The 25,779-nt window shown below is 39.5% G+C and overlaps 1 protein-coding gene across 1 annotated transcript in view; it reads right to left on the minus strand.

Annotated features, from left to right (window-relative positions):
- The window catches only part of LOC120303805 (protein bassoon-like), a 191,019-nt gene that overhangs the window by 115,224 nt on the left and 50,016 nt on the right, over nt 1–25,779 (minus strand). The window contains exon 3 of the mRNA XM_039333635.1: nt 3,481–4,326. Within this exon, the coding sequence (XP_039189569.1) occupies nt 3,481–4,326 (846 nt within the window). The remainder of the gene's footprint in view (nt 1–3,480; nt 4,327–25,779) is intronic.

Raw genomic sequence — 25,779 nt, forward strand, 5'->3', positions numbered from 1 at the left:
CATGTCTGTAAGATGCATCTACATGCACTACACTACACATGAAATGTCAAACTAGCATTATTTCCCTTTTGAGAAATACAAGGTAGAATTTGAGCTAACAGAAATAATAATAATAATAATAATAATAATAATAATAATAATAATAATAATAATAATAATAATAGGCGTCTTGGGTGCAATCCCAAAACAACTGGAGCACCACTTGAACACCATTGGCATTGACAAATTTGCCATTAGTCAATTGCAAAAGGCGGCCTTACTAGGAACTGCTTCCATCCTGCAACGATACCTGTAATACCATAAAACATCCACATCTGCCTATCCCAGGTCCTGGGTAAGGACTCGATAGGTAGACAAAATGCCAAATCCAGTCTGAACATCTGGCTGACTGTGTGATGATCCATAATAATAATAATAATAATAATAATAATAATAATAAAGTTGGAAGGGACCTTGGAGGTCATCGAGTCCAACCCCCTGTTCAGGCAGGAACCCTACACCATTTCAGACAAATGGCTGTCCTGTCTCTTCTTAAAAACTTCCAGTATTGGAGCATTCACCACTTCTGGAGGTACTTGCAACACCTACTGCACTGCCTTCCTGCTGCTTCAGTGCTAATTTAGAGTCCATCACCTATACTAGCTCCTTGTGCTTTACAAGATAGTATTAACAAAAACAGGCACATTTGTAGAGTCATTTCTGATATGATCCTCTGACATAAAAGGAAATCATGATCTACAAATCAAAAATGTATTGTAACCTGAGCATTAAAATATAGAGGTAGACTCAGATGTGTGTTAGAATGAATCTTTTTTAGATAGGTAGGTAGGTAGGTAGGTAGGCAGGCAGGCAGGCAGGCAGGCAGACAGACAGACAGACAGACAGACAGACAGACAGACAGACAGACAGATAGATAGATAGATAGATAGATAAACCTTTATTGTCATTTTTCCTGTGGGCACAATGGCACACATTAAAAATGAAATGTAGTTGCTTCCTTTCAAAGTGTACACATACATAACACATTTAAAACATACTATATACAACATATGTATAGACTTACACCCTTACATATAAGTAATATATACATATTATTCACTGTCCATCTTGAATACATAACTAACCACTCTAACCAGGGCTTCAGGAGCAAGGTTAAAGGAAGGAAAATATCTAGTTAAGATTTTTGTCTATAAATAAAATTCGGAGACTACAGTTGGTCCAGAATGCAGCCGCGCGAGTGATAGTGGGTGTTCCTCGGTACACCCATGTTACACCTATCCTCTGTGAACTGCACTGGTTGCCTATTGGTCTCTGGGTCCAATTCAAGGTGTTGGTTATTACCTTTAAAGCCCTATATGGCTCAGGGCCAGGCTATTTGCGAGACCGCCTTCTACCTCATAGTTCCCTTCGTCTGGTTAGATCCCACAGGCTGGGCCTCCTTCAGGTCCTGTCGGCCAAGCAGTGCCATTTGGCGGGGCCGCGGAGTGCTTTTTCTGTGATGGCGCCCACGTCTTGGAACCAGCTCCCCCCGGAGATTAGGACCGCTCCCACCCTGTTGGTTTTCTGAAAGCTGCTTAAGACCTGGCTTTTCCGGCAGGCCTGGGGTTTATAAAATCTGACCCCTGGATGACTGTTATTGTATTGTCTGTTTTGTCATGTTATATGGTGCTTTTATTGTTAGCCGCCCAGAGTCCTGCGGGAGTGGGGCGGCTTATAAATTTTAAAAATGAAAATGAAAAATGAAATAAAAATATAAGGGCGGTTTAAGTGAGATTTTGGCAGACAGTGTGAAGAGACCTAGGCCTTCTGAGATGTTGTTATCAATTTATAATCTCCAGGGAACAAGCTGGCACTAAAACATCTTCTTATAATAGTATTTAGTTTATTAAAAATAAAGAACAGCAAAGAAAAATATGTGTGGGTATTGGGTTTAAAGGAAATGATTAAGATTCAAAGAGCAAGTGTAAACAAAAGAACAATGACTCAGCTCATCCAGAATGGGGAATGACTCTCAGGGAATCAGGCAAAGGCCTTAAGCATATTTGAAATGAAATGAAATAATAGTTTCACTCAAGTACTCACTACACCTAGACATCTGTGTGGCTTCAAATCCTTCTGGCATCTTGGAGGATTATATTCCACAACCCTAAAATGGATTTAAAATTGTTTCTTTTTCTCCTAATGAGTTGCTTCCTGAGAAGATTAAAAAAAATAAAATCATCCAGCAAACTTTTAGATGCCAGCTATTTAACCTCAAGGGAGTGATGAGTTGTGTTTGCTTTGGGATTTAACCAACTGTCCCTCCTGAGTTTCATTACTGGAGGATGAGTTGACTGAAAGGCCATTATTTGTCCATTTTGATCTAACGGAGTCCAATGAACCCTCTAGCAAAGTTAATTATAGAATCATAATTACAAAATAATACCATTCATTTTTGGTTCTTTCTGAAAGACCTTTTTTAGTTTTTTCTTTCTTTATAACTTCCTGTGTTGTTTATTTTTCCATTCTTTTTTGTATTAAACTAATACTGCAAAACAAATAAAGCAGTAGCATTCATTTAAACTGTGGAATAGGCAATTACTTTTCTTTCTCAATTTTTGAGACAGAAAAGTATATGTTTTGAGCATCATGTAAAACTAATGCCTGGGCTAATCTATATTCACAAAGAGGATAAAAAAAGTATTACCGATGAGTATAACTTTGTTACGTTTGCTGTGCCAGCTTTTTTTTTTTCAATACAACAATATGTCAGATTCTAGCAATACTTGATTAGTTTTTCATGTGAATTGTTTCACTTATAGATAAAGAAAACAGACATACTATCTTCCTGGCCATTTTGCTATTCATCTCACATTGGATCCCTTATTGAAAACAAACGTGACATCATCTACACACAAGTCATGGTCACATTTAAAACTGACACCTTTAATCATTATCAAATGACAGATGACTCACTGCCATATTTCAAGGCCAAAATATACATCTGATATCTCTTTCAATCTGAAGATGTCAATGTAAGGACAATTAACCATTGGAATAGCTTGCCCCCAGAAAATGTGGGCGCTCCATCACTGGAGATTTTTAAAAAGAGGCTAGACAGTGTCTGAGATGGTATAGGTTCTCCTGCTTGAGCAGGGGCTGGACTAGAAGACCTCCAAGGTCGCTTCCAGCTCTATTCTATTCTAATTTCCCGCTGTCATTGTATTCTGGCCAGTTCCCTTACCATTAAAGAAAAATTCCACAGATTAATTTTACTAAGTTCCATTTCAACTGTAACAAAATGAAAATCTGCACAAATGACTTCCATTATGCCTTTATTTTCTTACTGCCATAATGGCAACTTGCCCCTTAAAATCAATTCATAAAATCCTGATCATTTATTATATATATTTTTCTAGACCATTGGAAATATACTGTAATGTTTAAGAACTAGCACGAGGAGGCATTGAAGTACATTAAAATATGCCCAACCCTTCTTACCTCTACCAGATGAGGTGTTGGGTTGAATCCACACATGTTGCAGACCTGCTGCTTACAGGATGTGCAGGTATTATGATTGGAAGGCTCTCCAGAGCCCACGTTTATCTCCGCTTTGCAGAGGGGGCATAAAACCCTTTCTTTCGGCACTTCCTTTGGCTTAGTTACTTGTTCTGCTTTCGCTTGCTTTGCAGCTGGGACAGTTCCAGGCTTACTCTGCATTCCAGGACCAGTGCTTGGCCTTTTAGGACCAGCTTCTTTACTAGCATCACTGAAGACGATTTTTGGAGGCACTTTGCCAGGAGACTGTTGACTTGATGGAGTGGCCTCTGGCTGGACAGACATGAGTGTGCTTGCCTGGGTCAGGAGGGAAGCTCCAAATCCAAAAAGCTTCCCGGTGAGGCCCTCTTGGGTTTGTTCTTGAGTCCCCCCAGTACTGGCAGGAGGGACTGGAGTCTTAGCTGGGGAGTCTCCTACAATCTTTCTCTGATCAATGGATGAAGGCTTTGCTTGTTGATGCTGAGGGGAAGACTTCATCACTTCCTGAGGAGCAGCAGGTTTTGGCTGGAATTGGCTGGGTACTTCTCTCTGTGGTGAGACTGGGGGATGTTTGGGGGAATGGGGTTGCATGGTTGCAGCACTTGGCCTGGGCCCTGGCTGCATAGTTCCGGGTTGTTTCTCTGGTCCTGTTACTGCTTGGGGCTGTGGTTGTGGCTGTTTGGCAGGGGAATGGGAAGGAGAAAGGGAAGGAGAATGTAATTGCTGCTGACTTTTGGAGCGGGGTGCTGTAGTCATGTCCATTCCCAAAGCTCTCTGCATCTGGCAATTTAAACATAGCCATTCTTTAACCTAGAAGACAATAATAAAACAGAATTAACCCATCAGCAGCAAATGCCAGATTTAGTTATTAAACTGCAGATTCTGATGTGCCTGATATGTCTACCACTCATTAAACTAAATAAAGCATATTTGTATCTCTTCATGGGTCTCTTGTTGCAGGTCATTTGTCCTTTTGGCAGCTGTTATCTGAAGGCTGCTATTGTTTCCTCTAATGTATCGAGCATGTGTATTTCTATGAGCTGGTTCTTATTTCTGATGGTTTCCATCTGACCATCTCAGGAACACAGCCTGTCTCTCTGATCATCTTCCAAGGTGCTGTGACACCAGCCATAAAGTAGTCTCAATGGAGGCTTCACTTCAACAGCAACTACAAGAATGAATCAAGTCCATGTATTGTGGCCCATTCAGCTTGCTTATCTTACCTGGAAAGATACTTTGGCAAAGGCAGAACTATACCAGTAGCAATGTACAAAAATCACATTATTTGGGCACAGTACTATCACTTTCTGCCCTTAGTTTCTTAAAACTACAAAAGATTGTAAGCCCAGCAATCTTTCTAAGGTAAACAGATGTGGTATTTTTTCAATTGGTTGTGCACTTGGAATAGAAACAAGGTACATCTTTACTCAGTAAAGGTAAACTCCCTAAATACATAAAAAAAACTGTGGCATATTTTGGCTAAACAGTAATAAATAAATTATCCCAACCCCTCCCATGAGTAATATACTAATGACATAGCAATATCTGAGGCTGCTTAGGAGTCACAAATCTGTTGATTATTGGAATCCCCAAGATAAAATGTGGCTATATAAGGTTAATACGCAACATGGTTAAATAATTGCAATTATTTATAAACTGGCGACTTTCTTTTCCCTCAGCAAGCACTTGTAGTCTTAAAAATCTGCATGATAATAAGATTTGCAAAATGGCAAAAAAACAACAACCCAACAACTGAGAACATTACAGTTAACAGAGACAGTTGGAAAAGTGGCAAAAGGTTCACATCCTCTCCATGTTTAAAAACATACCAGTTCTAAAAACCCATCCTTACCCTTGTATCCTTCTACTTTCTCTGATCTAATTCTAATAGTTTCTCAGCCCATTCAGGCCTTCTTTCTATCACAGTTGGAGTATGCTCACCCCATAGCTCAGTTCCACTTCACTTTTAAAAGCTAAAGGGGATACACAAAATGACTCATAAACACAGGTGTCGGATAGCACTATCTATACAATCACACTCAAACTGCATTTGAATATTGTCTTTACTGTTAAGAATATGCACTTGTTTGGAAAGCAGATCTAATTCATACTATTAAATTCTTATGTCTATTTGATATTTTGCAACCTTCAAAAGGGCAAAATGGTGCATCGTAGAACAATATTGTTTGAATCAACATACCTCAAATAGACTAATTTACAGAATGCATCCAAAATATGGGATCCATACTTTCACTCCTGTGGGAGTGAAATTTGGCACAATTGTGGCCACTTCAGAGCCACCATGCCATCCAACTACACCTACACTTCTCAGAAACCTGAAGGTTGCATGGCACAAGGGAAGATGGCAGGAGCATATCCCCATCCTCTTTAGCACCTGACTTGGCCTCTGTGCCCAATCAATTGGTGGCAAGGCCCAATAGGTGAGCAGCCATTGGCTGTTTTGGAACCAAGGCTGAAACTGGAAATCTCTTCATGGCATTGGCCCATGAGGGAAGAATGAGGGAATGATTCAAATGCCTGCTGGCAAAGTAGACCTGACTGGAGGATGCTAACAGTCAATGAGTATGCTCTCTTCCTCCTGGAGGAAGGGGACCCTTGGGAATATGCTGGAACTGGGAGAAGGAAGAGAGTTTTCCTCAGTTTCATGAACCCCTTTGCTCACCCTCCACACAACAAAATGGCAGGCAGTTCCACAGATCAGCTGAGTGGGAGGAGGAGAAATTAAAAGAGGAGGCTTCAATGGAGCTCTCATGAGGGTTGTGAGGGGAGGGGGGAAAGCACAAACCTATATTATATGTGGAAAGAGAAAGTATGAGGGAAAATGTGATGAGCTAAGGTTGGCTGGGTGATGCTGCAGTCTTATTCCTCCCTGGAAAAAGGAAGTCCTTGGGGACACACCAGAATGTCCTTAATAGAGAGATACAGCTTTTCTTGTGGTCCATTGCTCCTTTTGTTCCCCCTCGCTTCAGCAAAGTGGCAAGTAGTTCCATGAGTCAGTCAAACAGGAAGAAGAACAAGCTTCACTGGGGCTCTCCTGAGGGTTGTGAGGGAAGGAGAAATGGTGCAAGCCTATATTATATGGGGAAAGAATGACCTAACATGTTGTCTAGTTATCTATAAGGCCGATCAGAATCCATAGACAAGAAAGTGACACACAGCCTCCTCACCAGATTTTCCCACTCCCTACTGTTTCCCTTTTTTTTAACAATGATGATCCCATTGATAAATACAAAATCATATAAACAAAATGATTCAACAAGGAGGTCACAGTCTAATTCCAGAGTTATCCATCAAGTTAAGATACCAGGTGACCGTGTTCAGAAAGATCACTGCCTGAGAATTACAGCCAGTCAGAAAATGTTATGTTTGTTCTATGGCTTTAGTATGAGAAAAAATATTATTTCTATGAACAGTTAGACACCTGTGAGCTAATTTGTCTTCATTTGGTGAATAGTCAATTGTTTCTTTTATCCTATTAGAATAATTACAATAAATCAAGAAATATAAATAAAAACAAAAGACATGCTAATTATTTCTGTCAAGACCACCTTTGCCTTGATAGAGGCAAAACCAAACATTCCCTATGATTTGCATTGTACAGTCACACATATGTGCAACAGTCTCTGAAACAGCATCTTATCTGAGAGGCTTTTCATCTTACTGACCTAGTAAGCTAGTAATTGTTTTATCTAGCAAAAAAGCTGCAAATACTGTTCTAAGGTATCAGCACAAAGGAAGATGGAACTAGATGTTCCAGCTAAAAGTATATCAAGCACTAGATTGCAATCCCCCATCCCTCAATCTAGCTTTACCTCGTAAACATGCAGTTTGTCTGCATTTGAAAAGACAGATGGAGGAGGGGAAATTGGTGCAGAAAAAGGTGTGGGAAAAGGATAAACACCCACATCCCACCTGCTCTTTCTTTGAGCACAAGTTTTTCACAAACATATTTTTTTTAAACAAGGAGGACACTGAAATTTATTATGTTGCCCTTCCTACTTCAGACGAGTCCTATTTTTGCATTGGTATGTTCATATTTTGAGATTATGTGTCTTTTATGACCAGTCCACTCCTATGAATGTTTATTGAAACAAAGGGCCATTGAAATCAGTAGGTTTGCTTCAAAAATAAGGTTACAAGATTATCGGCAAAAGGAAAATGTGCCCTCTTTTTTCTTCATAAGGTCTCCATTTGGCAGTCATAGCCTTACAATGAAATAGTGTCAGGCATTTTTAATATTTCTTTCTAAGCAGTTTTTTTCCCTCAGTGCAGCACTTTGCTAATAAATGCTAATTGCAAGGTAACAAGCTCTGCTCTGTAACCTTAATGAGTTGATTAAGATCTTCTCTCTGCTGCCTGAAACTGACCAGACCTTAATCAGGTACATACTGAAGGCTTTTGCCTCCTACTTTTGCACATTCCTGTGACTGAAAAACAGACTTTCTGATGAGCTATAGTTTCTAACAACTTTACTGCAGAGGTCATCTAAAATTTAAACAAATTTTGAATTATAATCAAGGCAATTTATTTAAGCAATTACAAGTATTTTTGTATTATTTAGCACAAAAAGGAGACTGCTTGATAAACAAACTACTATTTTTACTCTATTGACAAAATATCATTCTTACTAACCTTTAATTGGTTTTCTGCATATAGATGGGTTCTTCACTGACATGGGCTATTCTTTGAAGTAAAATTAATCACAACATATTCCCAGTAATTTTGAAGATCTAGTTTCTTGCTAGAGCATGTTTATTCTCCCCCCCATATCAAGGAAGGAAGGGAGGGAGAAAGAGACATCTATGTAGATAGTTCCCCTTCCTTATAGAAACTGCTCCAAATTTTAGGATAGGCCTTTCAATTAAGTTGTCATTTATACCAACTCTTTGAGTTCATTAAGAAATAGTCCTATGTGATTTCATGCCTCACACTTTTCCTGTTTAGCTGTCCCTTGTTCATAGCTCTGGGAAAAGACTAAAAGGTCTGAGCATCTACATTTGTGTATTGATATTTCTCTCTTTGCAAGTAGGAAATGTGAGAATATTGTTCCACAGTTCAGTCTCTGAAACCTGCACAAAGGCATTTTAGCTATGTTTGCTTTGGAAACCTCTTTTATTTTACTATCTTGACAAACAAAACACAATCATCTTGAAAGAATATAAGTCATCTTAGTCAAGACAACAATGTTGAGGTTGATTTTTCAGTATTTTGGGAATGAGCCAAGGGATAGACACCTGAATGAGCAAGAGCCTTTGGGACTCTAAAAATCATTTTCTGTCTCAAAATTCAAATAACAACTTGGGAGGAAAGAAGTTGGCCTGAAGGCAACAAGAATCACTGGTGCTCAAAATTGTTTTCATTCACTGGTCCCTTAGGTCTGGAGCAAAACAAGCCTATAAAGACATTGGATTTTTGTACATGATGGAAGGAGGGAGAACTTAGCTGAAGCATGTAGCAGTAATGTCATTCACCATAAATGAAAAGAACAAACCCTGTGAAAATCTTACACAGAATAATGAAGTTGACCATGCTTCTATAAATCCTACTACTTGTATGCAATACAAAATTGGGACATCCTTTTATAATCAGTTTTGTTGTTTTGTTGTTTCTAAACATGCTTGCCAAAAGGTAATGCTGAAGATAGTTTTGAAGCTCCTCATAAGAAATTATGTTACATGTAAGGATCTGAATATTCGGCCTACACCTGTGTATCATGCCTCACTTCACTAATCTGTGTTAAACTGAGATCCTAACTGACCTCAGTGTAATGAGAACTGTATATCTTGCTATTTACGTATGAGGCCAGCTTTCTACACATACTGTAAATACTTTCATTTTCTCTCAGGAAACTTTGACCTACTTTTAACTTGCACTACTATAATTCATAAATGATGCATTTGCACTTCTTGTCATTACAGCCTTTCTAGATAATGTAGGTGAAGACATTCTTCTAAGCTGCTAAGGCCAGATGCAATTTTCAACTCACAGGCATCCATGTCGGATGGTACAAAGGGGCAAATGAGGATAATATAAATATAGCAGAATGGTGAAGAACATTGCAAAATAGTAAAGTTCCTATCCAGTCTTTGCAAAATACAGGGGAAAGTAGATGGTGAAACTTTAGTGAATTTTTCCCCACCAAGCTTCCATTTTGGATGAAGAGATTTAATGAATGTGGGAGGAGGGGTGCTTTCCCAAATGTGCACAAGACCGTTGATAAAATTATAAAACAATATCTAAAAACAGAGTATTCATCAGTGTAACATAAACCCTCAGCAGAACACAAGAATGTGTTTCACCATTCCCAAACAGCAGTCAGTGGTCAGAGATTATGTAAAATGTAAAAATCCCATCCATTTGATAAGTGCAAAGAATGGGTATGTAGACTGAGAGTTAGTTTTCCTCACCACAACGACATTCACTTTCTCAGAGACCTATCCAAATTCACATCATTTATTAAAATGCTTTATGGTTTTGCTGCTGGGTTATTAGATTTGGATTTTGGTTATGTTATTTATTTGTTCATTCTATTTGGAGACTGCCTGACTCCCAAGAGATTCTGGGTGGCTTTCAACACATACAAAGAGAAAGAAAACCAGACAGTTAAAAAAGCACATGTGTTTGGAAAAGTGAAACAATCAAACATTCTAAAAACCAGCAAAAAGTAGCCAAAACCTGGCAATCATCTTATCCCAGCCTGGATGTAGAACCATGTTTTTACTTATTTCCAAAATAACTGGAGTGTGGAAGCTATACAAATCTCTAGACTTAGGATAAAAAAGAAATGCAAAAAACAAAAACAAAAAAAGCAAACTGCCATTCATCTAGTAAATGTATATAAATAAATTTTAGGATTGTTAGCAAAATACATTTATATTGCTTTTAAAAAGCAATATTTCTTATGAGTATTCTGGTAAAATTCCATTTCATAAAAAAGGCATACAAAGCAGAGAAGAGACTTCTCTGTATAGGTAACATTAAAATATAGTTTTTCTTTGCCATTCTTAAACTGAACTAGAAGAGGCTGCAGTGATCGTAAATTGTAGAAGTGACAGAATCATAAATGACTGAAACTGTACAAGCCATCTTGGTGCTATTTACTTGCTCAGTGGACAGCTTTATATAACTCCTGAGAACTGTGAAAGTCAGTCCAGATAAACTGAGGAATTCCTTAAACCTGTTTGCCCCAGCATTACATTTCCCCAGCATGATAATGCAGAGAACAGGAAGGCAAGAAGGATTAATTAACCCTTAAAACTCTTCCCAATCCATTCTTTGAAAAAACGTTGAATCCCCCCCCCACCCTCCCGCCAACTGATTGTAATTCCGAGCACATCAATCTACCTTGGTAGTCAGTTCTTTTAATAACCTCATGGTTTACTATCATTATCATGAGGCAAAATGGTTAAGTCCAGTTAATACCAAGAGCTAATTCCAAGTTAGTTTAAAAAGGAAATTATTCTGAGGAAAGCAGAATCATAAGCCATACATAGCAACACAGCTTTCCCTTCTGGGATATTAGTGTTATGCAAAAGAGAGTCATAAATAGTAAGTTAAAAAAAACCTAGGCATGAAATAAGAAAAAGAGAGGAAATATGGCTACATCTAGTTTATCTGTTTACTATAATACTTCCTGTCTTCCTATCCTTGCAAACAATCCTTGTCTCTACCACATTTATTATACTGTTCTTTGTTTCTAAATTTCTCAGTTCTGTTTTTTGAGGATCTTACAGCAACTCATGATCGTGATATTCTTGTTTTACCCTTCCTTCTCAGTCCACTAACTCTTCCTTGATATATTTGGCTTGTGATTCAGTTCTCATTCATTAATTCTCACAATATTTCTTTCATAATGTTCACACACTTTTGTATTCAAGTCATATTTATTCATCACCCATGCCTTCATCATATCTTTTCTGGTCTAAGGACCCATTCACACTGCCTTTCATTTATTTTTATGTTTCTTCTCACATAGTCTCTATTCCATGTAACAAAGTAAGTGGAAGTATGCTATTCATACCCATTTAACTCCATTTAATTCTATTTTTCTTCTCAGGTACTACGCTGCACTTTGATACATTATTTTTCAGATACATGCTCACTGCTGCATTATACAATCAATCTAACATTTGCTGCAAATAATTCAGAATCTCAGCCAACACTCCGTCTGCAAACAAACATCTGAATCTCCATCAGTACATCTCTACCTTCTCCACAGCATTTTTATGTTTTTATTCATAAATATATTAAACAGCCAAGAGATTATACATTTTTGTCTTATTCACTAGTCTGAGTTGAATCAATTGCTAAACATTCCATTTATTCTTGCTTGAGGTTTACTTCTAACATAAACCATTCTTATCACATTCAGTAAGTAACTTGGAACTCTTTATTTATGCAAAACATTCCATAATTCAAATTCAATTTCTGGAAATTCAATTTCTGAAATCAACAAATGTGCAATAAACTTTATTTCTGACATTCATACACTTATCAATGAAAAGAGTTAGGCCTATGGTCCTCTGCCTAAAACTAAACAGTACTTCCCTAATTTTGTTCACTGCTATTTCTTTGTAACCCTTTGAACAAAATTCTGCTGCCAAGCCATTCCCAGACACACTTAACATTCTAACCTCCTTCAGGTTTTTGCATTGATCCAGCTATTTTTGCATCAGTATGATGGAACGATAACAGCATTCTTCTAATTGTCAAACACAGATGTAATCTTCATACACTCATTAAGCAAGTTGTACAGTTACATCATAAGCAAACTACACACACACTTTAATGTTGTAACACTACTCCAGTTGAACTATCTGCTTATGCAGCCTAAGCATTTTCCAGTGCTTTCACAGAATTTATGACTTCCGTCATTTTCTCCCCTTGGACACTAACTTCTATAGCACCTGTTTCTATGTTTCTGAATATTTCTATTTAAAGTCAAGAAATGTCTTACAGTTACACTGGCTAACATTCCTCCATCAAACTTGTATTTTACAGGATATTTCTGCAAAAATATTCTTTTTCTCCCACAATGAATAAAACCTGTTCCTTGTTTCCATTCATTTTCTACTTACCAATATCTGCTTTTCTTTATTATGCTATACAATATTTTTCTCCTATCATGATTTTTTTGCAGCAATCATTCCTTCACATGCATTTTCTCATTCCAAGCATCTTTAACTTATCATTTCATTAATTACTCTTCTTCATGCATCCAGGCTTCTGTGACATTTTGTAGGTTTATTCTTTCAACTCTCTTCCATGCAACTTCCACATTTTTTCCTTCCATTTATTCTATTGTAAAATTAATTCATCTTTCAATCCTTTTCTATACAAAACCAATTCTTTCTCATTTTGCAGTTCATTCTGCTTTTGCTCTAATTCCTTTCACTTCTTCCCATATTCATTTTTCCAAGATCCCCCTTTGACACTATTAAAAAACGATCTGTTCCACATTCAGATTCCTTTATATAATTCTTTCAATTTTTCATTATGAAAAGATTGAATGATACTTAGATTTATATTTCTTTCTTTCCTATGTGCATGTATTAACAGATATAGCGAAATTATATATTTGAAATGAACATATCTTTCTCTAAGCAGCTTCCAGTAAACAATCACCATTCCAATTCATTCATGAATCTCCAAGTAGTCCAATAACTTTTTCCAAATTTTCTGGTCTCACATCCACTAACCCATTAATTAACAAAGCAGTTTTTATCTTCCAAATCATCTTCTGAGCTGAAACCATATCTTTGATTTTTCCAATGTGACTATTAAGTGGAACATTTCACTAACTTAAACTATGAAATCTGAGACTTATAAAAGTTGACAAGAATCTACAGCACAATATTATGTTCTATCTTTATTAATATCACTTATTATGCTAGTTAGTTTCTATCATACACTTTAGCATTTTCATTCTTAATTAAATCTACTTCACTCAAGAAGTAACAATACTTTTAGTCATTTTTATTATGTCTTTTTTCATTTTGTTTCAGAAACGCACATCAGATCTATCTTCTCTCCTCTCTTTCCCTCTTCACTATTTTCCTTCCTTCCTTCCTTCCTTCTCTCCCTCCCTCCCTCCCTCCCCCTCTCTCCCTCCTTTCCTCCCACTCTCCCTTCATTCTTCCCTCAGTGCCCTCCCTCCCTCCCTGCCTGTCTGCCTGCCTGCCTTAGTTTTGCCTGCACCTTATGCACAATCCTAATAGTGTGAACTGGCCAGTTCTGGCATTTTGGGTCCATGAGAAGGGTCCATGAGGAGGTACCTGTGCAGGTCAGGGATGGCATGCAGGGGGCCAGCACAGATTGGGAAGGGTATGTGTGGGTGCCCAAGAGGTGCTGCAAGGTTTGGGGAAGGCATGTGGGGAGGATTGTGAGTGAGGGAGGGTCATGGGGTTGGAGAAGAGATTCTGCAAGTCAGGAAAGGCACACCAGAGGGAGCACAGATCAGGAAAACAAAAGAGTGGCACATTTTGGGGAGTGCATAGAGCTGGGGCATAGACTGGGAAGGGTGCACAAGGTTCCTTCCTCCCCGTCCCTTCCCTTCTCCCTTCCTTCCTTGTCCAGCAGGCAGGTAAGTAGGGATTGCAAGACTGGCTGGGAAACTGTCATGGACATTTAAAATGAAGATCATGCAACCACAAAAGTAACCCAGCAGTGTAACAGCAGTACTGAAGTAGCCACAACTTTTCCAAATTTCATTTCCTCTGGAGTCATGAGTCTTGGATTTTATTTATTTTTTAATATATTTTATTGATTTTTTTAACATAATCACCTTAATAGTTGGTAAACAGTGTGTTGTCTGGGTTTACATTTAAAAACAATCCATAACAATTAATTTCTATAATTCCATAATCCACATAGTAGCTTTCTTTGATTTTCTCTTCTTCCAGTAATATTCTCTTTTACCCACCTTATATTAGTACATTTCTTAATATTTTGATAGATAACAATTGAATATAAACATTTTTCTAGTATTTAACAACCACATCAATATAAAGCTTCTTTTCTAAGTGATCATCTTAATTACCTCATCATAAGCCCTGTTTTTAAAGTTCTTATTTAGATTTGTTTTCCCCACAATGTTCAAAACATTCTTGCAGTTAAGATTTTCTCAGAGTTAATTACATTTAAGTATTTCATCTTTTTCCTCATACAAGCCATCCCAACAATTTTACATTTCTCATATCTTTAAAAAAGAAAAAGAAAAGAAAAAAGAAGGAAATAATATACTACTTAAAAAACATATCCCTCTTAAGCTAAAATAGATTTTATCCAAATTTTTTCTATTCTTTTTAACCATATTCAAACAAATGTTTAATCTTTAAATATACATCCAATCATCTAATCTTTTGAGTCTATTCAGAACATTCTTGTCAATTAAGATTTTCTCAAGATCAATTACACTTAAATATCTAAAACCTTTCCCTCATATAAACCATCCCAACATTTTTATATTTCTCATATCACAATAGATAGATAGATGGATGGATGGATGGATAGATAGATAGATAGATAGATAGATAGATAGATAGATAGATAGATAGATAGACTACTATGTTACTTGAGGGCCCTATCTCTCTTAAACTAAAATACATTTATATCCAGAATTTTTCTATTTTTTAACCATAATTCAAAAAAATGTTTAATCTTTAAATATTCCATCTGATAGGTCCCATCATCCAATTTCTTAATTCTAACTTTAATCTCTTTTTTTTGCCAAATATCTTTCCTAATCAGTATACTCTGCTGGACCAAAAAGTCTTCCCATAGTCTTGTAGATGTTGTTGTAGGTACAGGAGACAAATCCAATAAAATATTTTTATGGGAGGGTTTCACCCCTTTGTATTTATTGAAAATCTTTTTCTTTCTTTGTCTCTTAATTTCCCTTATCATTTTTGTCTCTCAAGTTCTCATAGTTCTCCTGACAGTTCTATAATCCATTTTGTCAAATCTTTTTTTCTTGTCCTCAGTCTTATTTTGAAATCTTGAAGAGTAGATTATCTTTTCCATATCCAATATTTCCTGCAAGTTTTTCTCTGTCTGGGTTAAATCATAATTCCTTCCATTATTGGATTCCATCTTTAAATCTATTTCCTCTGATTTATGTTCAGTGTCTGCTTTATCTGATTATTCTGTTTTTATTTTCTGAGAGGTTTTTTTGTTGTAAGGTTAAACTGAAGATATGTTCAAAGTTGTTTTTAATTTCCTCGTGGTTTGAAATCATTGTCATTTGAATTAGTTGCAATATAGCATACATTTCCTCCTGGAAAGTATTTGTTTTTTCTTGATATATTCTTTCTGCAGGTGTCTGATGTTCCATGATAGCCAAAAACCAAAGTTTTCCTTTCTCTGCAAACAGTTCTAGAGTCACAATTCTATAAGTATTTATAATCCAGGAAAGTCAAAATGTTTTCTTTTTGTTGCAGCTGTTCTCTGTTTAGACATTGAAGGTCACAAAAAGAAGTTATCTTTTACTGTGCTTTCTGTCAGTTCCTGTATTAGAGTAACTACAGTTGTATATTTTCATCCACCACTAAATGTCAGCACCAGTTCGTTTTTTCAGTTTTCAAAACAATTACTTTCTTCTGTTTTCATCAATAATCTTTTGAAAAGGAAATCTTAACAAATCCCACCAATTTCAAACTTATCCAGATTTAAGTCTTATATTCATTTCATTTCAATATATTTCTGTCCCCCATAAAAGTTTAATTTGCTGCTTCCTTTTATGGGAAGGTGGGGCAAGAATCCCCCTCCTTCTCACTTTTGGAGTATTTTTGCTTCTTGGGTTTTTTTTCTCTAGGAAATCAAATATCAAGCAGAAGAGAAAAAAATCAATATTCTTACCCAGTTCCAAACACGTTGTTTACGATTAAGCTTAAATTAGTGCTTTTTGGCTTTGGCTGCTTGTAGCTTGGGCTAGACTCTGGAGTGAATCTAGCCTTTCTTCTGCTGGTTTCTGGAGGACTTTCCCTGAATGACTGGATTGACCACCATCTATCCAACATCGGCAGGGCTTCCCTCCTTCTTTGTCGCCTCTCCGGGGCGTCTTTAGGCCCATTTAGGTCCCCAAACTGAAAAGAATCGGCCATAGGGTGCAGAGCCCCATGATCCCTCGGCTATTGGAGCTACAGCACAAAACCGGAAGCTGGGTCCTAGATTTTAGACACATTTTGTAAGTTAGTACTTTTAAAGTACCTAAATTCAAGAATTATTGTTCTATGATGTACTGTTTCATCAAGTTAAAGATTTAGTAGTATGTAGATTATGTGGAAGCATCATGAAATATAAGGGATGTTTTCATTATTTCTTTAAAATATTAACTGTCATTTAGTAATGCTGACTGTGGAAAATAGCTAATGTAAGAAATATAAATAATTAAACTATCCCACCTCTGACAATTCTGGCAATATCCCTTAGTCCAAGTCATTTGATTACCACATATAATTACATTTCAGTCATAGCAGATATTGATTTTACATAATACCAGAAAAACAGTGCCTCAGAAATAGAAAGGGCATCACTATATATTTCACCCATCCGTTCTACATCGGCAGGTTTAATAAACTGTTGCATTTTCATTAGCAGCTGCTGCTTTTTGCATAAGGAATTTTTCAGTAGTAGGGATTTGTATTTATTTCATGTAACTATAGTTTTATAATATCTATTCAATTTAAATTTATTTTTAAATTGTATTTTAATTTATTTTTTTCAGGATATTTGGCCTAAGCACTGAACTCAACAGATCTTTATATATATATATATATCTTTATACATTGCTGCTCGAAGCACGAAGCTGAAAACACCAGCCTGAAGATGATGAATGGGACTTCGTCGAAACGTCACCAAGACACTTCCAATTTTACGCGGGAGAAAACCCGAACAACCAAAGACCTACATACAAACACCCGCGAAAACCTCAGAAAACACACACACACACACACACACACACACACACACACACACACACATATATATTAATGTATAGCATTATATTATATTATATTATAATATTATATTATATTATATTATTATACTATACTATACTATACTGTACTATACTATACTATACTGTACTATACTATACAGGGCCATCAACAGTATATCAAGGTACAATTGAAGACAATTTGTTATTTCACGCACTAATGGTTCATTACTTTAGGCAATTATTAAAGAAACATTTATCTTAAACATGTCCATTCGTCTTAAATGTTTTCAGTGACTTCCAGAGATCAGTATCAATTACAATAGAAGAGCATTAGCAAATTGATAATACATTAGATTAAAAAATAATAGAGTTTAAAAAGGCACTTGATCAACCGTATGTATGTATGTATGTATGTATGTATGTATGTATGTATATCCAGCAAAACTGTTTTTGTCCCAATACTTTAACTTGTATTAGAACTAAAATACATTCTTCTTTACAAATAGGGTCTTCTTCATATACATATGTTTGTGCACATAGTATAAATCTTAAAATGTTTTAAGCAGAAGAAGAGTTAGGCCTTGCTAGATTTTGTTTTAATCAGGAAAAAGCTATTAATCTCTGTCCCAGCTGCTTGACTAGGCCTTCTCTGAAAGTAGAAATCCTGTCATTTTTAAATTCCCACAGAGTTCTCTGTGTGTTGCCTGTGCCATTTTCAAGGGTTGGAGTCCAACAATTCTGCAGTGGAAATATGGCATATTCTCATTAAGTGCACTTTCTCTCCCAGGGCACATCCAGAAATGCAATCACTTGCAAAAAGGCCAGAGAAAGCAGAAACAAAGCCTTCTTCTGCATTTTTACATACTATTCTTATACTACTGTATTTTCTTTAAAAATACTTTTCTCTGGTGGTATCTTCAAAAAACATTGATGTTTTCTCTAAAGTTAAACCATGTAAAAATGACAGAAACTTCTGCTTTTTCAGGACAATGTTTCAGCCAGTTGCTTGGAAATGACTATTAAATGGAGAGAAAAAAAACTCTGATGCTGATTCTGGGAACCATGACTGAGGCAAGCGGATCTGCAGAATTCTGATAAGAATATTAGAGGTGTCTGAAAACAATCAAGACTTTGCTGATAGATTTCCTGTTGTTGGTTTATATATGTGGGTGCTTTCAAACAGAATGCCATTAATCATATCCAAAACAAGTGAAAAAACTGTCAATATCAGAGCAGGATAACATTAATTTTTACAGTCATAATGACATGCATATCTTGCTATGTATTCACACAGATATGGCTGACAAAGAATGCCAAATTATTTCTAGAGCTAGGAATGACTTCTCAAAGCTATGTGCTGGATGCATCATTCCTATCCACCAAATAGTTCCCTTCGTAGTGAAGAATAGAGGAGGGATCACCTGGTGTCCTATTTTCCTTCTCTATTCAGCTGCTGTTATATACATAAAAAGATTAAAATGGCAATAACCTTCTACTCTATCTGAAACTGTCCATGCTAATTATCTACAGGATTGTTATGGAAAGTTCTGCACTTTTTAATACATAGGTATAAAAATGTCAATTTTTGTTATTAAGTCCTCTGCTCTTTTATCTGTGGCTGGTTTTTTGTATTTCTCCCTCCCCCCTCCAGCTTTTGCCTAATTTTTATCTCATTTTGCCAGCTAACATTTGTAAAGTGCTTGCTGATGTCTAATAAAAATACAACAGTTTGTTTAGTGACTGTTCAAAGTTACAACAGCTCTGAAAAAAGTGATTTGTGAATGTTTTTCACACTTACGACCATTGTAGCATCCCCAGGGTCACATGACCAAAATCTGGATGCTTGACAACTGTTTCATATTTATGACAGTTGCTGTGTCCCGGGGTCACGTGATCCCCTTTTGCGACCTGCTGACAAGCAAAGTCAATGGGGAAGCCAGATTCACTTAACAACTGTGTTACCAACTTAACAGCTGCAGTGATTCACTTAACAACTGAGGCAAAAAGGTCATAAAATGGGGCAAAATTCACTTAACAACTATCTCACTTAGCAACAGAAATTTTGGGCTCAATTGTGGTCATAGGTCAAGGATTATGTTATGTCCTGAGCCTGTGGAAGCAGGCTCGGGGCATTGCAAGCGGTCCCGGGCAGATGCAAGCTGCCCGGGACCAGACAGGCTGTCGCCAGTACTTGTGCGCATGCGCGAGTGCTGGCGCGCCAAAAGTTGCAGACTGACCCAGGAATGGCCTATATAAGAGGCCGGGAGTTTTGGGCGTTGTCGGCGTCTTGTAACCAGTATGCTGAACAGAAATAAAGAAGTTCCTGAGAACTACAACTGCTTCTCGTGTCATTGCCATTTCGCGAAGGACGCAACACTGGCACGAGGATGGGATTGCCTTACATCGACCGAAGACAGGTGTAAGCTTACCCGAGAGAGTCCTGAGCGGTAGGAACGGCGTTGACTCGGCAGCTACCCGCCAATCCAGTGAGCAATCGGGAGTAGGCTGGCTGATAGACCCTTCCTTTTCTACAAAAATGGCAAAAATTGGAAGACTTTAGAATTCGACATCTCGCATCCGGAAAGATGGGAGTCCTACGTAGCCAGGGTGGAAAACTATCTCAAAGTAAATCAAGTAAGAGAAGATAGTTTAAAAGCTGCCACCTTGCTGTGCGTTTGCGGTCAAGACGCATTCGAAATCGCTGAGAACATAGCAGCACTTGCATCTCTAGAATCTGTCAGCTACGCAGATCTCAAAAAGCTACTAAAGGAGCACTTCCAGCCCAAGATGTCCGTCATTGCGTGGCGACACACCTTCGAACAGAGGGATCAGCGACCCGGAGAATCAGCCAAAGAATACATTGCCGCGCTGAGGAAGGCCGCTAAACACTGCGAGTTCAAGGATCTAGAAGAACGGCTGAGAGACAGATTTGTATGCGGACTAAGGCATAGAGAATTACAGCAGAGACTTTTTGCCAAAGAAGACTTATCATTCCAAGATGCCTTGAGAGAGGTTACTACAGAAGAGGCAGTGGGCGGCGCCATCAAGAACATGCGGCCGATCAAAAGCACTCCAGAGGCTGCGTCCGTGCACCAGGAAGGAGTCCAAAGGAACCCAGAGGAGGATCCTGACGATGAAGTAGACCGTCTCTACCCCACGAAAGAAGGAAAACAGAAAGGAAGCTCTTCAGCTCTTCCCAAGTGCCTCGGTTGTGGAGGTCGCCACAAGAGGACCGACTGTAGATTCCGCTCCGCTATCTGTAGGGCATGCGGAAAGCAGGGACACATTGCAGCTGTGTGTCTGGGCCGTCCGAAGGTACAACCTCAGGAAGAATTGCGCCTGAAAGGTACCAGGGTTCCCAGCCAAAACAGGGTGGGGTTCTGCGCTTCGCGAAGAAGCATTTATAGGACAGGCACACACAAGCCCATTAAGAAAAAGCTGTCACTTAAGGTGAAGCTACAAGGGGTTCCATTGGCTATGGAACTGGATACGGGGTCTGCACTTTCGATCATTTCCATGCACACGTTTAGGAAGATTTGTTCTGGCAGCGGATTTCAGGCCAAGTTGAGGCCTTCCAACATTGTGTTAACAGACTTTCAAAACTCCAGAGTGTGTGTTAAGGGGGAGGCCACCCTTAACGTACAGTATAAGGATTTTGAAGGTGCACTAGATGTAATAGTAGTAGGGGGTGAACGAACAAGTCTCATAGGACTCGATTGGTTTGAGGCCTTGGGGATACACGTCACAGGGCTCAATAGCTTGCAAACACTCGACCTACAAGAAGTCTGCAAAGAATTTGCAGATGTTTTCAGCCCTCAGCTGGGCACATACAAAGGACCCCCTGTGTCACTGAAGTTAGACCCCAATGTCACCCCTATTAGAATCAAAGCAAGAAGGGTCCCTTTTGCTTTAAAGGATAAAATTGACACTGAATTGGACAAATTGATTCAGCAAGGAGTTCTAGAACCTGTCGACTCCAGTCCTTGGGAGACCCCCATTGTCACGCCTCTTAAGGCAAATGGGGACATTCGCATCTGTGCAGATTACAAATGCATTCTGAATAAGGCATTGCAGCAACATGCCTATCCTGTCCCCTTGGTCAGTCATATTCTGGCCTCCCTCAAGGGGGGGCGCGTTTTTGCAAAGCTTGACCTAGCTCAGGCGTATCAACAGCTGCCTGTTGATGCTGCTGCTGCTGTAGCTCAGACCATTGTGACCCATAGGGGGGCATTCAAGGTAAAGAGGTTACAATTTGGAGTAAATGTCGCTCCTGGAATTTTCCAAAGCGTAATGGAAAATATACTACGGGGTATACCAGGGGTTTGCCCCTATTTTGATGATGTCTTAATTGCAGGACACAACTTAGCTGAGAGATTAAGGGCTGTTCTGCTGAGGTTCAGGAAAACGGGCCTCAAACTTAAGAAGGACAAATGTAAAATTGGGGTGCCTTCTACAGATTTTCTGGGATTCAAAATTGATGCTACTGGGATTCACCCTGATGAATCCAAACTGAAAGCCATTATGCATGCCCCTAGGCCAAAGTCTAAGGCCGAACTACAGGCTTTTCTGGGCCTTCTGAATTTCTATAACTCCTTTCTCCCACACAAGGCTAGTGTAGCTGAGCCTCTTCACAGGCTCTTGGACAAACAGGCAGTCTGGCAGTGGTCACAAAAACACGAAGCAAGTTTCAATGAGGTCAAGGCCTTACTCACGTCTAACAGCGTACTTGCACATTTCAATGAATCTCTTCCTGTGTGCATCGCTTGTGATGCTTCTCCTTATGGGGTGGGAGCAATACTAAGCCACCTCAGATCAGACGGAACTCAGGTTCCTATTGCATATTACTCCAGAACCTTGTCTTCTGCTGAGCGAAATTATGCTCAAATAGACAGGGAGGCTTTGGCTGTTGTTGCTGGAATCAAAAAATCCCATGATTTTTTATATAGCAGGCATTTCATGGTCTTCACTGACCATAAGCCTTTGTTGGGACTGTTTACCACACGTAAACAAACTCCCCAGATCATCTCCCCCAGAATGCTGAGATGGTCTATTTTTCTGTCTGCCTATGATTTCTCCTTACTTCACAAACCTGGGAAGGAAATGGGCCATGCTGATGGCCTCAGTAGATTACCCCTGCCGGTAATAGAAGCTGACCCTGCACCAACTATCAATCTCCTTTCAATTCAGGCCTTGCCTGAGTCTCCTTTAGATGCCAGGGATGTGGCCGCTGAATCAGCCACAGATCTCACACTTTCACGTGTCCTTTCTTGGGTTTTATCTGGATGGCCAGAGAGCTGTCCTGGCACTGAGTTTCAGAGTTTCTGGTCCAAAAGGAACGAAATTGTCCACCTTCCAGGGTTGTCTGCTTTGGGGAAGCAGAGTTGTCATTCCTACCTCAATGAGGACTAGGGTCTTAGGTTCCCTCCACGAGGGTCATCCTGGCATTGTACGCATGAAGGTGCTTGCGCGCAGCCATTTGTGGTGACCTGGGTTACATAGAGACATTGAAGCTAAGGTGCATGCATGCCACCTTTGTCAACGCTCGCACCCTGAAATGCCCCAAGCTCCTGTACATAGATGGGAGGAAACACAGTCTCCATGGTCTAGGGTGCACATTGACTACGCTGGGCCCTTTCAGGGTCAATTCTTCTTGGTCCTAGTTGATAGCCATTCAAAATGGCTTGAGGTTGTACCTGTCTCTTCCACCACCACTGCAAAGACTATTCAAGTACTGAGGGGGATTTTTGCTGCACCCGGGCTTCCAGAGGTCCTCGTGTCTGACAACGGCCCTCAATTCACTTCTTCCGAATTCCAAGCTTTCTTACAGGCTAACATGATTCATTATGCCACCTCTGCGCCTTTCCACCCATTCACCAACGGTATGGCTGAACGCATGGTTTGCATCACCAAGGACGCCTTGAAGAAAATTACCTATGGAGACTGGCATCACAGGTTGGCTGACTTTCTCCTTTCTTAACGCACTACACCGTCCACTTCTACCGGGAGGAGCCCAGCTGAACTTCGTTGGGGGCGCAAACTGACTACCAAGCTTGACCGTTTGCATCCGGATAGACTTCCTTCCACACTCACACACCCCAGGGCATCTAGACAACTGCTTGTGGGTGACCCGGTTTGGACTCGTAACTATGGGCCTGGCCATTCATGGGTCCCCGCTACTGTATCCAGGGTCACAGGTCCTCTGTCCTACGAGGTGTTCCTGGACAACGGTCGTGTCCTGCGTCGACACATCGACCAGCTCTGCCCTAGACGGGACCTTCCCACTGAGACTCCTGGGTCTTTTCCAGGGGGGGAGGGGGACCCTTCTGGGCAAAGGGAAGAGTACGGGCTGCTGCCCATCATTACTGAGGAAGCTACAAACAGCTCATCCCAAAATTCCGCAAGTGCTCCAAACAGGAATTCACGGAGCCCAACTAGAACTCAGGCATCAGTGCCTACTCCAGCTAGGGAGTCACCCCGGGGGCATAATCACTACTCACCCGCATCACTCAGTACTCCAGTCAGGGAGGATATCCGGGAGCGTCCAAACAAACCACACCCTGCAAGAGAGCTGGCACACATTCCCTCTAGTTGGCCCGACACTAACCCTGTCCCTAGAAGGGGGCAAGCACACAGGGAGGTGGTCGAGGAACCAAATCCCGACTACAACACCTCTGACTTCACTCAGGGGACAACTGAGTTTTGGGACAGCACTGAAACCCCCACAAGCCCAGAGACAGAACGGGAACAAGGGGACAGACAACCTCCTGACAGGTCTTGGATGGACCTGGGAGGTTCTACAGAATCGTCCAACAGTGACAGTCACTTAAAGGGGCCAGAGAGCCTGCAGCTAGACAGGACAACCATGTCAAACAGAGAAAGAAGCCCTGGCCTGACGAGCCCGGTGGGCAAGCAAGCAGGCCAGGCATTGGAGCACAGTCCTTGGGAATCACCAGGGTATAACAGGGGGGACAGGTATGCATCACCCCTCAGTCAAGGGGCACTTGGCAGGTACCCAGAAGTAAGGAGGTCACAGAGAGCCAGAAGATCTCCTAAGTATTTAGAAGATTTTGTAACTCTACTGGCAAAACAGAGTTAACAAAGAACATTCCTGTATACACAGGAGAGAGAACATTGAGACTGATAGAAGCAGGGGAAATACCTGGCATTAAGTAGTATGGGCACTATGCTCGCACGAGGTTGTATGTTATTATTGCATGATCAAAGTCTTAGCCGGGGGGGAAGGGGTGTTATGTCCTGAGCCTGTGGAAGCAGGCTCGGGGCATTGCAAGCAGTCCTGGGCAGGTGCAAGCTGCCCGGGACCAGACAGGCTGTCGCCAGTACTTGTGCGCATGCGCGAGTGCTGGCGCGCCAAAAGTTGCAGATTGACCCGGGAATGGCCTATATAAGAGGCCGGGAGTTTGGGGCGTTGTCGGCGTCTTGTAACCAGTATGCTGAACAGAAATAAAGAAGTTCCTGAGAACTACAACTGCTTCTCGTGTCATTGCCATTTCGCGAAGGACGCAACAGATTACATGTATTTTTTTCAAGTTGTACTAAATGGTGGGTTCTGATCTGGACATAGGGACTGATTGGATTGTGCTGGATGTAAATTAAACTGGAAATGATGCACAGTCATTTTCCAATATATTGCAGTTTAATTTCTTTAACACTTTATACCTTTTAAAATTCTGGTTGCTTAAAATAGCCTTTCTGTGACCTCAGATGACACAGCAATTATAAAACTATCGGGAATGGAAATGTAAGATGAACTAATTATGCACCATTGCAGCAGAAAAATACCGGAGTTAAACTTCATTTCTGGCAACTTTTCAAGTTGAGGTTCTTAGAAATGAGAAGCATTTTTTGGTTCATTTTTTGAAAGTACAAGTATGGTGGTGCCATGCTTTCTCTTCTTTTAATTAACCTCCCAATACAATAATTGGATGATGGGAAAAGTTTCTTCACTCTACCTGCTTAGGGCCTAAAATACATACTCCCTTGAACACAGAAAAATCAGAACAGCAAAGAATTTTTTAAAAAAATCCTGCCCCTTTTATTACTTAGGGCAACATATGTTAAAATAAAATAGAATACATAAGATACTCCAAAATAAACAATACATGAAAACATCTGAAAACAACAGCAGTTCTAAAACAAGCCTATACAATATTAACACTGGTCCCCAATTAAAGTTAATCAGGTGAGAACATTTTAAAGCTAGAGAGCTGCTGTGAGGGAACACAGAGAAGGTTACCTGATCATTATTTTAAAGACCAAACCAGTAACATGTGCAAGTAGATGTTCCA

This window comes from Crotalus tigris, unplaced genomic scaffold, assembly GCF_016545835.1.
Source record: "Crotalus tigris isolate CLP2741 ecotype Arizona unplaced genomic scaffold, ASM1654583v1 scf7180000017625.6296891, whole genome shotgun sequence".
Classification (NCBI taxonomy): domain Eukaryota; kingdom Metazoa; phylum Chordata; class Lepidosauria; order Squamata; family Viperidae; genus Crotalus; species Crotalus tigris.